The sequence below is a fragment of the Triticum urartu genome, chromosome 4, assembly GCF_003073215.2.
Source record: "Triticum urartu cultivar G1812 chromosome 4, Tu2.1, whole genome shotgun sequence".
NCBI lineage: Eukaryota > Viridiplantae > Streptophyta > Magnoliopsida > Poales > Poaceae > Triticum > Triticum urartu.
Window position 1 is genome coordinate 614,121,348 of NC_053025.1, and position 16,295 is coordinate 614,137,642.

The 16,295-nt window shown below is 48.6% G+C and overlaps 1 protein-coding gene and 1 pseudogene across 1 annotated transcript; both read right to left on the bottom strand.

Annotated features, from left to right (window-relative positions):
- Positions 1 to 264: 264 nt before the first annotated feature.
- On the bottom strand, positions 265 to 4,087 carry LOC125553237 (putative disease resistance RPP13-like protein 1). The gene is made up of 3 exons (XM_048717043.1): positions 3,865 to 4,087; positions 3,620 to 3,723; positions 265 to 3,489 (listed from the first exon to the last, which is right to left on the bottom strand). Exon 3 carries the CDS (start codon positions 3,462 to 3,464, stop codon positions 453 to 455), a length of 3,012 nt encoding a protein of 1,003 aa, XP_048573000.1. The 5' UTR covers positions 3,465 to 3,489; positions 3,620 to 3,723; positions 3,865 to 4,087; the 3' UTR covers positions 265 to 452.
- A 1,493-nt stretch (positions 4,088 to 5,580) lies between these two features.
- LOC125555011 lies at positions 5,581 to 14,504 on the bottom strand (annotated as a pseudogene).
- Positions 14,505 to 16,295: the final 1,791 nt, after the last annotated feature.

Consider the following 16,295-nt stretch of genomic DNA (forward strand, 5'->3'; position numbering starts at 1 on the left):
GGCAGGGAGTACCTCCATTTCATTAAGAAGAGAGTTGGTTCAGTTTATAAGGAAAACCGGACCCGAAGACCTAACATTCTCGGCTAATCAGGAAAACCGAAAGAAAACCCAAAAAAGAAAGAAAAAAACGAGAAAAAAGAGGCACTAGAACTTGGGGAAAGGGACACGACAAAAAACAACATCAAGGGAAATCGTTGCAGCCAAACCGAATGCATGCAAAACCAGGTACACATAGAAACGTTAGTTTATAATATAGTGTCTTAATTAAAAATGGTAACAGATTGATAAATAATTGATATGGTCACAAAAAAATGTGACAACTTAAAAAAGAAGTTTTTTCAATGCATGAGCAGCATATATTATTGAATTACAGATTCTGAATAAAGATCATGGAACCCCCCTCCAAACACCACAAATTGAAGGAGAAAACATCCAGATAAACATCACTGGATTTACTTGAAATTGCAGGGCGGGGGCGCCTTGCCGGCACCGCCACCACCAGGATTATGCGGGAGCGCCTTGCCGGCGCCGCCGCCACCAGGATTGTGCGGGGGTGCCTTGCCGGCGCCGCCGCCACCAGAATTGTGCGGGGGCGCCTTGTGCGGGGGCGCCTTGTGCAGGGGCGACTTGCCGGCGTCGACGCCACCAGAATTGTGCGGGGGCGCCTTGCCGGCGCCGCCACCACCAGGATTGTGCGGGGGCGCCTTGTGCGAGGGCACCTTACCGGCGCCGACGCCACCAGGATTGTGCGGGGGCGCCTTGCCGGCGCCGCCGCCACCAGGATTGTGCGGGGGCGCCTTGCCGATGCCGATGCCGCCGCCACCAGGATTGTGCGGGGGCACCTTACCAGCGCTGACGCCACCAGGATTGTGCGGGGACGCCTTACCGGCGTCGGCGCCACCAGGATTGTGCGGGGGCGCCTTGCCGGCGCCGCCGCCGCCAGGATTGTGCGGGGGCGCCTTACCGATGCCGATGCCGCCGCCACCACCAGGATTGTGCGGGGGCGCCTTGCCGGCGCCGCCGCCACCAGGATTGTGCGGGGGCGCCTTGCCGGCGCCGCCGCCACCAGGATTGTGCGGGGGCGCCTTGCCGGCGCCGCCGCCACCAGGATTGTGCGGGGGCGCCTTGTGCGAGGGCACCTTACCGGCGCCGACGCCATCAGGATTGTGCGGGGGCGCCTTGCCGGCGCCGCCGCCACCAGGATTGTGCGGGGGCGCCTTGCCGGCGCCGCCGCCACCAGGATTGTGCGGGGGCGCCTTGCCGATGCCGATGCTGCCGCCACCAGGATTGTGCGGGGGCACCTTACCAGCGCTGACGCCACCAGGATTGTGCGGGGACACCTTACCGGCGCCGGCGCCACCAGGATTGTGCGGGGGCGCCTTGCCGATGCCGATGCCGCCGCCACCAGGATTGTGCGGGGGCGCCTTGCCGGCGCCGCCGCCATCAGGATTGTACGGGGGCGCAGACTGCATCAGGGGTGCCGTCTTGGTTGCTTCATGGTTGATGTACAACAGAAGTAGCTTGGGAATTTGAGCAGGAGGGTGGTTCAGGGTGTTAGGAACACCTAGGTACCGCAGATGTGTGAGCTCACCGACAATATCAGGCACCTGAGTTATGGCTGTATCCGTCAAATCCAGTACCTTGACGTGCTTGAACTTTCTGAGTGTGCTGTTTGCCTGACGAATGTCACTCCAAGGCAAGGAAGGAGCTCCCTTGTCCGTGAAGACAATCAGTGTTCGCACCGGTCTGAATTCGTCCTCAGGTTTCACATTGCTCTCCACCAATGGAGGCCCTGGTTTGAGCTTCGCTAGGCAGCCGGCAGTCACAGATAAGTGGCGAACTGTTGCAGGGACGATTATTTCCGATGATGAGCCGTTGCTAATGCTCCTACAGTCATCGCCAGACACCTGGCGTATCATGGAATGGATGTGCACATGGATCACATAGAGGCCATCCGTGTCAATCTTGAATAAGGACCGATCCACGAGATCCTTAAAATAGCCTTTCGCCACACTCTCCATGGCCAGCAGCTTCTGGTCAGCCAGCATGTGTTGTTTCACTTGCGTGTCGTCAATGAAACCGTGAGCTATCCACATCTTGGTTAACTTTTCAGGATGGAACTTCCAATTATATGGGAACACGCTGCAGAATGCCAGACAGCTCTGTAAGTGCAGTGGTAGGTTATGGTAGGTGAATAGATGTTCTTCATACAGGCCTTTGATGTGATTCTTGTCGTCGAGTTCACCTAGGATGATTTGCTCCTGAATTTTAATATTTGCTTCCTTGAGCTCGTGAACAAGACTGAGAGCTGCTCGTGGGGATCCCTTCAACTTGTCAATCCGTTGCACAAGCTCTTGGGGAGGTTGGTCAGATTTTGCAGTGTGTTTGAGCAGCTCTTTCATTGGGTCTTGGCTGATCCCATCCAGGACGATTGTTTCATCTGCCTTGAGTGTTGTGGAGCAAACCTTGTCTCGAGTGGTCATTACAACTTTGCAACTTTTAAGGCTCCTCAGCATGGCCAGCACACTGGCCCATGCCTCATTTCTCTGAGTCCGGCTGATCCGCTGCGTGTGGCAGCTGGTCGACCCAGCAAATCCGTCCTCGTGCTGCCATACATCATCAAGCACGACCAAACAAGGTTTTGGTAGTTTGATCAACCCTGAGGTTTGGGACAGACCTTTAACCACGGACTCTAGCGCAGCAACGGTGTCCATTATTGGAGCACGGATTGGGGCGCCAGACTTGTTGATGGGCGACTGGCATATCTCTGTCAGAAGCTCAATTTGATCCAATTTGTTGCAGACGTGCGCCCATATGCGCACCTCAAACCCAGGCTCATTAGCATCAAATACCTGGCGAGCAAGGTGAGTCTTCCCCATCCCTCCATGGCCTATGATGGCTATAACCTTATTCTGCTTGCCTTTCAGCAGATTCTGTAGCTGGTGACGCTCGTCGGCGTACCCGAAGAAACCATTCCCGGGATTTGCTTGTGACGGGCCTCTACGGAGGATGGGAGAACCATGAACAATGTTGGGATTGCTGTCTGAATTCTTTAGCAACTTCCGCGTCCTCACGCCAAGTCCGCCTAGCTTCTCCACCACTTCCTCCAGCCGACTAGGTGAGTCTTTGGTCCCAGTAAATTGCTGCACAAACTCACAAGAAAGACGATTGTTCTTTAGACTCTCGTACAGGTCCAGAATCTCCTCCGCTTCATAAATGGCACGCTTGAGCCGCCACAGATGATCCAAGGCCTCCTCTGTCCCCTTGATGAAACATAGCCCGACTTGGTCAACAATCACCCTGATGCCATCAAGATGGTCGGCCAGCTCCTTCAGCTTGGGAGTGACATTCTTGAGCGATTTGTTCTCCTCGTCTATGTATTTGCGTACCGCCTTGATGGACTTGCTGAGGAACGGCGTGACGAACCACCCTATCAACGAGACGCTAACAGCATTTGTGACCATGCTGCTACTGGTATGGTATGGTATGCTAAGAACAAAAAAAGGAGATACTATGTGAGATACTATGTAAGAACAAAAATACAGTACTACATATTTCCATCGAAAAAAAAGTACAGCACTACATATTAGCAGAGGATAAAGATTACAACAAGTGTCACCTGATAATTTTGTGCTGTGCTCGATAGATCGGCTGCAAATCGATCAAAAAAACACCAAGCCACCAACCAACCAAACTGCAACAGCTTCTGCTACCCGGGTCGCCCTGACAATTTCGCAAACATCGGTAAGAAAACGAGAGATCTACGTGGGAGCGGGACTCATGGATTAGCTACTCAATTACTAGCAGAGGTTGCTTAACTAATACTACGTACAAGAACCACCGGACGGACTCAAGAAAACTCACCTGCGAATTCGATTCAACGTAAGACGATGCCGCATATATACTAGTAGCTAGTATGGTTGCTTGATCCGGGCTCACACCATACAGATCTCTTCATCCTGTCATGCTACTGAGAGAGATCCAAACTGCTATGAAAGGACGTGGAAAGCGGGGGGTGGAAGCAAGATGTCCTCGATGAGCAGTAATAAGTCAACCAACGGAAGGCATCGGGGGCTACATCTACATCTACATCTACATCTGCATCTGCATCACGTGCTCTACTCTGCTCTGCTCTTTTTTATTATTAATATTATTTCATATGGATCATATTAGAGCATCTACGGCCGCATACACATGATCCAGCCCCTCAAACGTCTGCGGACAGTAATCGGTCATCGTCCATGGTCTTCGTGCGATGTCACCGGTCTACCTGTGGTCGGTCATCCTCGATATGGCCATCGACAAGTTTCGGAATTCTCCTTCAGAGGAAAACAAGGACTGACGCATATGGCGCTCCTTGGACACCTTGATTGGAGAGGGGCCGGTCATGTGTGCCCGGAACATCAGCCTAACCGACTTCTTTGGCTATATCACGAAGATCTGGGTTTTTCCCGTCAAGACTGGACACGAGTTCATGTAAGCCTGGTGGTATGTGACTTGCAGTAGCGGACTCCGTAAGTGGGGGCAGCAGCGCTGGTTGACTTCTTTGATGATGGTGCTCCTCGAATACCACGAATCATGATTTTCATGGTGAAAACCTAAGGTCTGGCCTTTATTGGTTGTATCTAGCAATGACCTTATTGAAGGCATTGTTTTGGGAACGTGGTCTTTCTTCACGGTGAAAATCTAAGATCTTCGATCGGGCAATGACAACGCGTGTGTATTGTTTCCTTCTTGAATCCGTTGCTTTTGGACAACCTCCTTTTTAGACTGAGCGTTGTCTTTGATGGTGGTTAGAGTGTTGTTGCTGCTGCGGTGATTAATCACCATGGCGGGGTCTTTTTTAATTTTTATTTTCTTTTCTGGATGTGTGCATCATGGATGTCTTTAGACATCTTGTCAGTGTAGAGGCTGGGTGTAATTGGTATCTGTGCGCTATTAATATATTCCCTTTATAAAAAAATCTTTGACATCATTTTCTTGTCGAGGCATCATCGTTGTTGTCTCGTCATAAAGATTTGGGTCCCCGAATAAGACGATGTCGATGTCTTCGATGTCGTTCTCCCTTCTAGGGGCATCGTTCTGGAGAAGGTGTTGGCTGGAGTGGCCCTGAGGTGGAACAGTGTTCCATCTACCAGAACAATGGTCTTGGCGTAGTGGGGCTCGCGGCGATGAACGCGGCTTCAGAGTGCGCGGGGGATGGTGTTGTTGTGTGGTGTCATGGTGGTGTCTGACTGCAGAAGGGCCTGGCAAGGTCAATGCATTGACAGCGGAAGGTGGTGGCCGTGGATTCTAGAGCATGCACATGTGGTGCACGATACAGGTTAGCTATATCGGTTGGTGCTATGGGCTTGTCGTTAGATAGCTTGATGAGTCCGCTGCATTAGATGGTGTGCGTTGGTGTGAGATCAGGACACATCATAAGCTTGTGGGTATTGCAATAGAGATCACCAGATAGGTAGATCTTGGTTGTCCGTATTTTTTTAGGGGACGAGGCAAGTCAAACGCTTCATTTGATATAGAAGAGGGGAGAGAGGCTCTCGCGTCGCCCCAAGTGGGCGACTCGGGGGCGACCAAACCCTAGCCTCCCGAGCCCTCTCTCTCCTTCGCCTCCCCTTCCCCGCTGCCACCTGAGGGCGCCGCCGGCCGCCGTGCGGCCCCCGTGAAGGTGGTGGCGAGGCCCTGCTGCCCTGCATCCGCGCAGGGAGCTCTGGTTGCCGGGGCGGCGGCCCTGGATCTGGTGGGCGGCGCCGCTCTCTCCGGTGGAGGGCGCTGCGGGTGCTGGCCGTCCCTCTGGCCGTGCGGGCGGCGGTTGGACGGCGGAGGTGCCTCGTTGTCGCGGGCTGCTCCGGTGGCTCCGCCAGATCGGATCTCTGGCCCCTTCGTCTGCTCTGCATCCCCTCACCGGTCTGGATTCATCGCGTCTGTGCTGCAAGATCTGGCACCTCAGGTGCGGTGGAGGAAGCTTGGAACGGGGGAATCCCCTGGTCGATTCCACATCGACCTCGATGACGGTGGTGCATCGGCTCCGAATCCCCTCCTGAGGGCGCGTTGAGTTTCCCTCCCTCCACCTCCCCCTCCCCTATTTCCCCCAGGTGAAAATCTAGGCTTTGGCCGGCCGTCGACAACGCTCCATCATCGTGGTCCTCCTTGGAGGCGTCGGCTAGGGGTAGGGGTAGGGGTTGGGTTGGGTGCCTGCAGTTCTTGGTTGGTGGCGGCTGCGGTGCAGTGCTTGCTCGGGTTTCCGGCGGTGGTGGAGATGAGGTGTTGTGCCCTGCTATCCTTCAGTGGTTGCTGCCCTGCAGTGCTCGTGCTCCGCTGGCCGGTTTACAGCATCCCCGTGTTGTGGCATGGCTTGGATGTAGAGGAGATTGGTTCTCCTCTCTAGCATTTGCACGCCCGGGTTGTGGCACATCCAATGTTTTCCTCCCTGCAGGCACGATCCTCCTCTACACTGCTTGCTCGGTGCCCCGTGGATGTCTCTGTACTCATTGTTCTGGTCTGCGATGTACCTCCGGCAGCTTGGTCTTGTTTGCTTTGTACTGGCAAGTTTGCACTTTGGTCTGTCGAAGTATGATCTCACTTGTAATCTTTCAGTTTTTCTCCAAGCTTTGCCTTGTAATAATCAGCACCATGTATCCTAGCCGGTTGATGGCTTCATTAATTTGAAATCGGGCTTTATGCCTTTCATCTAAAAAAAAGAAGAGGGGAGAGAATGAACGATTTAGTTTGCTATAAGATCTCACGGATCCCCCCCCCCCCCCCCCCCCCCCCCCCCCCCCCCCCCCCCCCCCCCCCGCCCCCCTGCCAACTCACCTCTAGCGGACCAGCCCAAAAACAGCATTGCCTTGAAGAATAAAAAAAAGACAATGTTGTAGGCCCTAAAACTACTCCTATCTCAAGGCCTAAAAATGCACTGGACCGAAAAAAACACTCCCTGAAAATAATATGGAAATCACAAAAAACACTACCTGGAAATAATCTAGGAAATTCATGCACTAATGAACTAAGCTACCTTATATTTATGAAAAATAAAATTTACATTACATAAAATTTCATGATTTGCCATGATGTTCAAACACACTTCATGATAATCGAGTGTGAAAAAATGCTATGATATTATGAAAAAATGGACATATAGGATAAAACAAAGATATTTCTAACAAATTTGCCATTGGACATGTATAAATAAACTATAAGCAATGTCATATCAATAGAACCAATTTTCTTAAGTTTGCCATCTTTCAATACACAAAATTACATGCTTTTACTTACACGCTGCCAACAAAAAGTAAAAAACATGGAAAAAATTGCCATGACACAATTAGAAATTTGCCATTGTATACTCGATGAAATTTTCATAGAATATGTAAAAAAATCCATGGTACAGAAACATATACACATGAAAAAAATGCCATGGACCATGGCAATATTTAATGGAAAAATATTATATATATCATGCAAAACTTAACTGAAAAACTTTTGCAGTTGCAATCTAGGTTTTGTTTGAGAAAAGGTTTTGTGTTTTATCATGGCAAAAATCAAGAGGTGTTGACAACATGATATATGGTGATATGGCAAATTTTGTAATGATTTTTCCCATGGCACAAAATTGTGTTAGTTACACAACAAAAGTTACAGGATTTTGCCATGGCAAAAATTATGTTGGTGAAATGGCAGAAATTGTAAGGTTTTTTCCATTGCAAAAAGATTGTTTGTGACATGGCAAAAGCTAAGGATTTTTCTCATGACAAAAAAAATTGTTGTGTAGGCTACATGGCAAAATAATCGATTTGATGCATTGCAAAGATTTTAAAGTTTTTTTCCATGGAAAAAATATTTAACAAATTATGAACTGTAAAATGATATTTGTCATGTGAAACATCTTAAAATTTTGCCATGGAAGTTGTAGAAAAAGAAAAATGTCAGACTTGCCATCTAAGTAGTCCACATGATGGAAATGTGGAATATCATTGCACATTCACATGACCTAAAAAGTTACAATATTTGTCATGTAAGTTTTTTTTGATAAAGGGAATATATTAATATCAAGCGGATATCAATTACACCTGGCCTCTGCAACAACATAATGTCAAGAGCTAGTTGAGACATCAAGGATGCACACAGCCAAAAGAAAAAAAAAAGCCAAACGGATCAGCGAAATAGGAGGAAGTACCACCACCAGAGGCCACACCCGGACTGCAAAAAAGGTTCTCCAAGAACGACGCCTCCTTCATCACTTGAAATCTCGCCTCCTTCATCACTTGAAATCTCGAAGTCAACATGAGCCATCAAGATCCACTCATGGTGCCGACATTCCAACAAATCGGAGTGTCATAGGTCTGCATGTAATGTCCCTCCTGAGCACGTTGTTGGGGACAATCACTCTTGGTGCCCGACGGCCCATGTGTTGCGGCAGCTGATTTCTGGCAACTCCATGGATTCCTTTGGCACCCACGAACTTACTCCGGTCGCAACTCTACGTCACGTGGACCAGACGCACGTCCGCGAGTGGCTATCACCCGGTGGTCCATGTGCTATGGCGGCAAATTACCGGGGACACCACGGACTCCACAGAACTCACGAACTCGATCCGGTCGCAACATGGCGTCGCGTGGACCATACCCGCGTCCATGAGCTGCTGCCGGTGCTCTGATGATCTGACCGCCACCATCTTGTGTCGTCGGCCTCATGAACCGGCCGCCGTCATCCTGTGTGGCTGCCCTCATGATCAGGCCGCCGCATTCATCCGTCGTGGCCTACCGATCTGGCAAGTCGGTTGCCTTCCGATCTGGACATGGGAGCTGGATGCACGTCTAGAACAGCAAGCCACCAAGGATTTGCATGCAGATCTGGATGCATCCTGCCCCATGTATATGCAGCGCCGGGCTATGATTGCGGCGCAGACTTGACCCGTAGACGGCTGCGGCCGGAGTGCAAGCCTAGATCAGATCGCAGACGATGGGATCGGTGAAGAGTGCGCAGGCAATAAAAAAGAAACAAGCAGGAGCGCCCCGCCGCCGCCGTCCGCCGTGGGACGACCTCCTCCGGCGGCGGCGGGGGGAGGAAGGTCAGCGAGGGGTGGCCGGTGGCTGGGGCGGTAGGGTTCCCGAGTCGCCCGGCGCGGACGACGCGAGGGACGATTTGTCATGTAAGTGAACTAAAAAATTCCATGTTGTAAGAATGTTTAACCTACAAACTGTCATGTCACTGCTAGAGAACATGTGCAAAAAGATGCCATATATTGTAGTTGCATGGCAAAAGTATAGAATTTTTAAAAAATCTCGCATCGCAAAAATATTATAACTTTGAAAAATTGCTAGGGAGAATTGTAGAGAGATAAGAATTCTAAGTAGTTATGAGAAAGCTACCATGGAAAATTGTAGAGAGAAAATAATTCTAAGTTGTTATCAGTAAGTTGCCATGGCAGCTTGTAGAGAGACAATAGCAATCATGTCAAAAACATCAAAGGGAGCGTATGAATATTCTCCATCAATATATAGAAATTCAAATTTAAATGCAATTGGTGTATGGAGAATTTAATTCAAATTAAGAGATAGGGGGCACATCAGTAGCCCTAATATGAATCTTCGCCATCAATAATCTAGAACCTTCAAATATGAACTAGTTGAGCCTTGTTGAGAAATCTAGAACTAGAAATACTCGCCCACGCTGGACGAAGATGACGGCGCAACCGGCCTTGATAAAATTACCTTCACGCACTACAAGGGCGTGTTTGGTTACATTTCCAATCGAGCCTGGCTCTAGTGAGCCGGTTTGAGGGGATGCAAGAAAAAAGACCCCCGATGTACATAGTTTGGTTGCCTGCATGTACCTAGTTACATGAGACAACCAATTTTGACCCAGCGTTTGGTTGCCCGCATTGCATTAGGCGCACATATGGCATGGTGTTTTATTGCAACCTGCATAAGGTGTTGTCACCACTTCTAACTAGTGGTGAGCTTACCACACACAATCTGAATATGTAGTGCCAGCTAGTTGAACAAATGACAGTTCATTCTAACTACTATCAAATGATAGTTCAAATTATTAAGAGCCGTTGGCTAAATAGGGGATAGTTCATCGGTGTTGCTGCTACCAGATCTTCCTCTTCCTCTTCCTCTGCTTCTGCTTCTGCTTCTGCTACTGCTTCTTCTTCTTTCTCCTCCTGCTCTTCTTCAAATCCTGCACTGACCTCTGTTAAGCCACATTGCCTCTTCCCACTCCAACCTTTTGTTCTTCCAAGTGTCATTATCAAATGCCTCCACACCATGGCCGGAGCTAACAACATCGTTAGGCTCGACCTCTTCCTCCTCAGGCACGTGTTCATCAAAGCCCCACTGGGGGATCCAGTTATGCAGAATGCAACAAGTAAGAACAAGCTTAACCTGAGTGGAGTATGGGTGGAATGGCTTCTGATCCAGGATCTTAAACATATTCTCCAGAGCTCCAAATGCCCTCTTAACAGTTACTCTAAGGCTGGAGTGTCTGAGATTAAACAGCTCATGTGCAGTCCTAGGATAGTTCCTACCAGAGAACTCGTTTAGATGGTACCTGGTTTTCCTGAAGAGTGGAAGAATACCCGGCCAACATGCATAGCTAGCATCTCCAAGGTAGAACTTGCCGTCGGGGATGTTGATCCCATCAGGTCGACTCATGCTGTCACTGAGAATGTTAGGATCATGCGCTGGCCCCTCCCAGCCAGCCAGCACATATGTGAACTTCAGATCAAAATCAACAGCAGCAAGCACATTCTGGCTTGTGTAGTGCTTCATCCCCCTATATGCTGCATAGTGTGACCTAGGAACTCTGGTGACATGAGTACCATCTATTGCCCCAATGCAATCCTGGAAATGGCATCACAAGCCCGTGTTAGTGCTCAACTTGAACAGTACAAGCATATCAAGCCATGAAAAGTGTATATTGTGAATGCTCACCTTGAAGTATGAATACCATCTTGGGCTTCTGCGAATCTTGGGTGGAGTCCAGCCAGATGGTCTCCTGATCATCTCTCCTCTAAGCTCCCCAAAAGCAAAAAGCACCTGCTTGAAGTACCTAGACACTAGTAGAAAAAAGGGCTTTCGTTCGGGCCAGATAAGCCCATTAGTCCCGGTTCAGTCACGAACCGGGACTAATGTGAGCATTGGTCCCAGTTCGTGCGGCTAAAGGCATTAGTCACGGTTCAAATGAGCCCTTTAGTCCCGATTTGAGACACGAACCGAGACTAAAGGGTGCGATGCCCTTTAGTCCCGGTTCGTATCTCAAACCGGAACTAAAGATTAGACCTTTAGTCCCGGTTTGTGACACGAACCGGGACTAAAGGGTGCAATGCCCTTTAGTCCCGGTTCGTGTCTCAAACCGGGACTAAAGGTCCCATTTTCAAACTCTACCCCCCCTGTGGATCGCCTTTCAGTTTTGTAAAAAGCAAAAGAAAATGATAAAAACTTCAAAAAATAAAATCCTTCGAGATGTAGTTATATTACTACATCTACTAGTTAGGAAAATTTAAAAACTTAAATTTGGACATCTTTTGCAAAAAGTGTAGGCAAAATGTAAAACGGCTATAACTTTTGCATACGATGTCGGAGAAAAACATATAATATATCAAAATGTTCGGCACGAAAATCCGCATTCAATTTTGATTGCCTACGGCCTATTTGCAAACTTTTAGAATCCTCAAATTCTAAAAGGAAAAAAATTATGCTCAAATTTCAGTTTTTTTTGAATTTTGGTTAAATCAGGTCATACTTTGGTCAAACTACTTATTCAAGAAGTATTAGTGTTACTAAATAATTATTCAAAAATATTAGTGTTACTAAATAATTATTACAGTTTTTTTGAATTTTGGTCAAATCTGGTCAAACTATGGTCAAACTACTTATTCAAGAAATATTAGTGCTACTACATAATTATTCAAGAATATTAGTGTGACTAAATAACTATTTCATTTTTTTGAATTTTGGTCAAATCTGGTCAAACTATGGTCAAACAATGGTCAAACTACTTATTTAAGAAATATTAGTGTTACTAAATAATTATTGTTTTTTAGAATAATAGTTTCAAACTCAAACAGTGAAACGTGTGACTTCATGCTCAAGCTAAACTCCTGAGGGTTAATAGGATTGACATCTTACTATTGTCAGGAAAACAACAAGTGCAGACTTGGAAACGAGGGGGGATAGAACTAGGAAGTTAAGCGTGCTCAGGCTGGAGTAGTGAGAGGATGGGTGACCGATCGGGAAGTTAGATGATTTGGAATGATGAGGGGTGATTAGAGATTAGAGGTTAAATGGAGCAGTGATGAGGGGTGATTAGAGATTAAATTGGAAAATAATTCAGAAATTTGAAAATCGAAATTTAAAAAAAAAACAATTTTTTTCCGTAAAAATACCTTTAGTCCCGGTTGGTGTTACCAACTAGGACTAAAGGTGTAGCTCCAGACAGCGGCCACGTGGACGACCTTTAGTCACGGTTCGTGTAAGAACTGAGACTAAAGGGGGAGGCTTTAGTAACGACCCTTTAGTCCCGGTTCCAGAACCGGGACTAAAGGCCCTCTAGAACCGAGACAAATGGCCCTTTTTCTACTAGTGGGAGATGGTCTCCATTGATCTCATGAACGTGTTGCGAATGACCCCGAACCTCTGGTTATGGCCAACAACGATACGTCCCCGTCGTATCTACTTTTCCAAACACTTTTTCCCTTCTTTTGGACTCTAACTTGCATGATTTGAATGGAACTAACCCGGACTGACGTTGTTTTCAGCGGAATTGCCATGGTGTTATTTTTGTGCAGAAATAAAAGTTCTCGGAATGACCTGAAAATCAACGGAGATTATTTTTGGAATATATAAAAAATACTGGAAGAAGAATCCACATCAGGGGGCCCACACCCTGTCCACGAGGGTGGGGGCGCGCCCCCTGCCTCGTGGGCTCCCTGACGCTCCACCGACCTCAACTCCAACTCCATATATTCGTGTTCGGGGAGAAAAAAAATCAGAGAGAAGGATTCATCGCGTTTTACGATACGGAGCCGCCGCCGAACCCTAAACTCTCTCGGGAGGGCTGATCTGGAGTCCGTTCGGGGCTCCGGAGAGGGGAATCCGTTGCCATCGTCATCATCAACCTTCCTCCATCACCAAGTTCATGATGATCACCGCGGTGCGTGAGTAATTCCATCGTAGTCTTGCTAGACAGTGATGGTTTGGATGAGATTTATCATGTAATCGAGTTAGTTTTGTTAGGGTTTGATCCCTAGTACCCACTATGTTCTGAGATTGATGTTGATATGACTTTGCTATGCTTAATGCTTGTCACTAGGGCCCGAGTGCCATGATTTCATATCTGAACCTATTATGTTTTCATGAATATATGTGAGTTCTTGATCCTATCTTGCAAGTCTATAGTCACCTATTATGTGTTATAATCTGTTAACCCCGAAGTGACAATAATCGGGACCATTACCAGTGATGACCGTAGTTTGAGGAGTTCATGTATTCACTATGTGTTAATGCTTTGGTCCGATACTCTATTAAAAGGAGGCCTTAATATCCCTTAGTTTCCAATTGGACCCCGCTGCCACGGGAGGGTAGGACAAAAGATGTCATGCAAGTTCTTTTCCATAAGCACGTATGACTATATTCGGAATACATGCCTACATTACATTGATGAACTGGAGCTGGTTCTGTGTCACCCTATGTTATAATTATTGCATGATCGATCGCATCCGACATAATTCTCCATCACCGATCCAATGCCTACGAGCTTTTCATATATTGTTCTTCGCTTATTTACTCTTCCGTTGCTACTGTTACAATCACTATAAAACCAAAAATATTACTTTTGCTACCGTTACCACTACTATCATATTACTTTGCTACTAAACACTTTGCTGCAGATATTAAGTTTCCAGGTGTGGTTGAATTGACAACTCAGCTGCTAATACTTGAGAATATTCTTTGGCTCCCCTTGTGTCGAATCAATAAAATTATGTTGAATACTCTACCCTCGAAAACTGTTGTGATCCCCTATACTTGTGGGTTATCAAACAACATGGAGGAACATGGCCACTTGCTCTTCCACACTGGTGTTGATTTTATCTTGTAGCAGCCCCCTGCTCCTGGAGGTCTCGACAAGCCTAGCAAATGGTTTTCTTTTCATTCGAAGCATCCACAGAGCCTCGACGTCATTGCAGTTGTAGATGTAGTTCAGATTTTGGATCCTCTCCTGTTCCCAGATAAATAATGGACCATAGCGGATCAAAGGTCTCCCAGCACGACGAACAGCTCTCTGCTGCATGAACATGACCCATGCCTGAATCACACTAATTAGTGTTGCTGCCTGAATTAATAGCCTCATCCATGCGTCCATAACCTAGTCAACATCGATGGTTTGTTTAGTGGGAAATTGATCCTACACCTAGCCTAACGACCTAACCACCGACCTAACAAAGGGGGAGGGGTGCTGCTTACCGGCACCGGAGACGAGGACAGCGTAGGGGGAGCCATGGCACAGACAAGGTCGACCAGACGGTGGCCAACAACAAGGGAAGCACCAGATCCGCCGCAAACGCCGCCACCGCCTCTAGCGTAGATTTGAAATCGCAGCCGCCGCCAGTGGTGAGGCAGTAGGGAAGAAAGGGGGGTAGTGGCTATGGGTGAGCGAGTGAAAGAAGGTGAGGCTAGATTTGGCGCCGGAACGGCGTGCCAGATTTCCATCTCCCGCCATCCCCCCTCGCCCTAGCGTCGCACCCGCCTATGCGACCTCGTGCCGCACTTAGCCTGGCTCGCGAGCCAGGATCTGGGCTGCTGTCGGTGTCAAAACCGGCGGATCTCGGGTAGGGGGTCCCGAACTGTGCGTCTAGGTCGGATGGTAACAGGAGGCAGGGGACACGATGTTTTACCCAGGTTCGGGCCCTCTTGATGGAGGTAAAACCCTACGTCTTGCTTGATTAATATTGACGATATGGGTAGTACAAGAGTAGATCTACCACGAGATCAAGGAGGCTAAACCCTAGAAGCTAGCCTATGGTATGATTGTCGTATATGGAGTTGATTTCCTACGGACTACAACCCTCCGGTTTATATAGACACCGGATAGGGTTAGGGTTACATAGAGTCGGTTACAATGGTAGGAGATCTTGAATATCCGCATCGCCAAGCTTGCCTTCCACGCCAAGGAAAGTCCCATCCGGACACGGGACGAAGTCTTCAATCTTGTATCTTCATAGTCCTGGAGTTCGGCTGAAGGTATAGTCCGGCTACCCGAACACCCCCTAATCCAGGACTCCCTCAGTAGCCCCTGTACCAGGCTTCAATGACGATGAGTCCGGCGCGCAAATCGTCTTCGACATTGCAAGGCGGGTTCCTCCTCCAAGTCCTTCACAGAAGATTGTAAACACCAAGAGTAGTGTCCGACTCTGCAAAATAAGCTTCCACATATTTCCATAGAGAGAATAATATTAACACAAATCAAATCTGCTGACGTATTCCGCAGTGCGTCATCACACTACGGCCAAGTCCTTTACTCGAATCGTTTTTACTTTTCCACCTCAGCGTGTTTTGCAAGGCGGTTTCCTTGGCACGTCTTGTCAAAGCAGAGATCGTGTACCCCCCTTTACGGGGTTCTCATCAATACGGACGTGGGTAACCCAACCACCCCACTTATCACGGCGCTTGGGAGGCAAGCGAGTTTTACTAGGCAGGTGGGGACGCACAACCGCATCCGCCCATATAAGGGGATAAGGATCCACCTTTTTACCTACGCCTTCTTCCTCCTTTGCCCGTCCATCTCCTGCGCACCCGAGCTCCAGCGCCCAAGCCCGCACTTCCCACCTCAACCTTCTCTAGCAATGTCCGGAGCGGGAGGCAAGTGGATGGTCTCCTCCACCACGGAGGGCCAAGTCAAGAAGCTAAGGAAGGCCAGATACCTGTCCATGGACATCGCGCATCGGCTTCCCGAAAAGGGGCAGCTTCTCCCCACCCCAAGGCCCCATGAGGGGGTAGTATTTCTCCCCCACTTCCTCCACGGACTGGGTTTTCCACTCCACCCATTTGTCCGGGGGCTCACGTTCTACTACGGCCTGGATTTCCATGATCTGGCCCCGAACTTCATCCTCAACATCTCAGCATTTATCGTCGTGTGTGAGGCTTTTCTCCGCGTCCGCCCTCATTTCGGCCTCTGGCTCAAGACCTTCAACGTCAAGCCCAAGGTGGTGCGCGGCAGCCAGGCGGAGTGCGGAGGCGCCATGGCGGGCAAGATGGCCAACGTCCTATGGTTCGAGGGCTCTTTTGTGGAGA

What these genes read in the sequence shown, in the direction of transcription:
- LOC125553237 (XM_048717043.1), bottom strand. Translation starts at nt 3,464, where the DNA reads ATGGTCACAAATGCTGTTAGCGTCTCGTTGATAGGGTGGTTCGTCACG.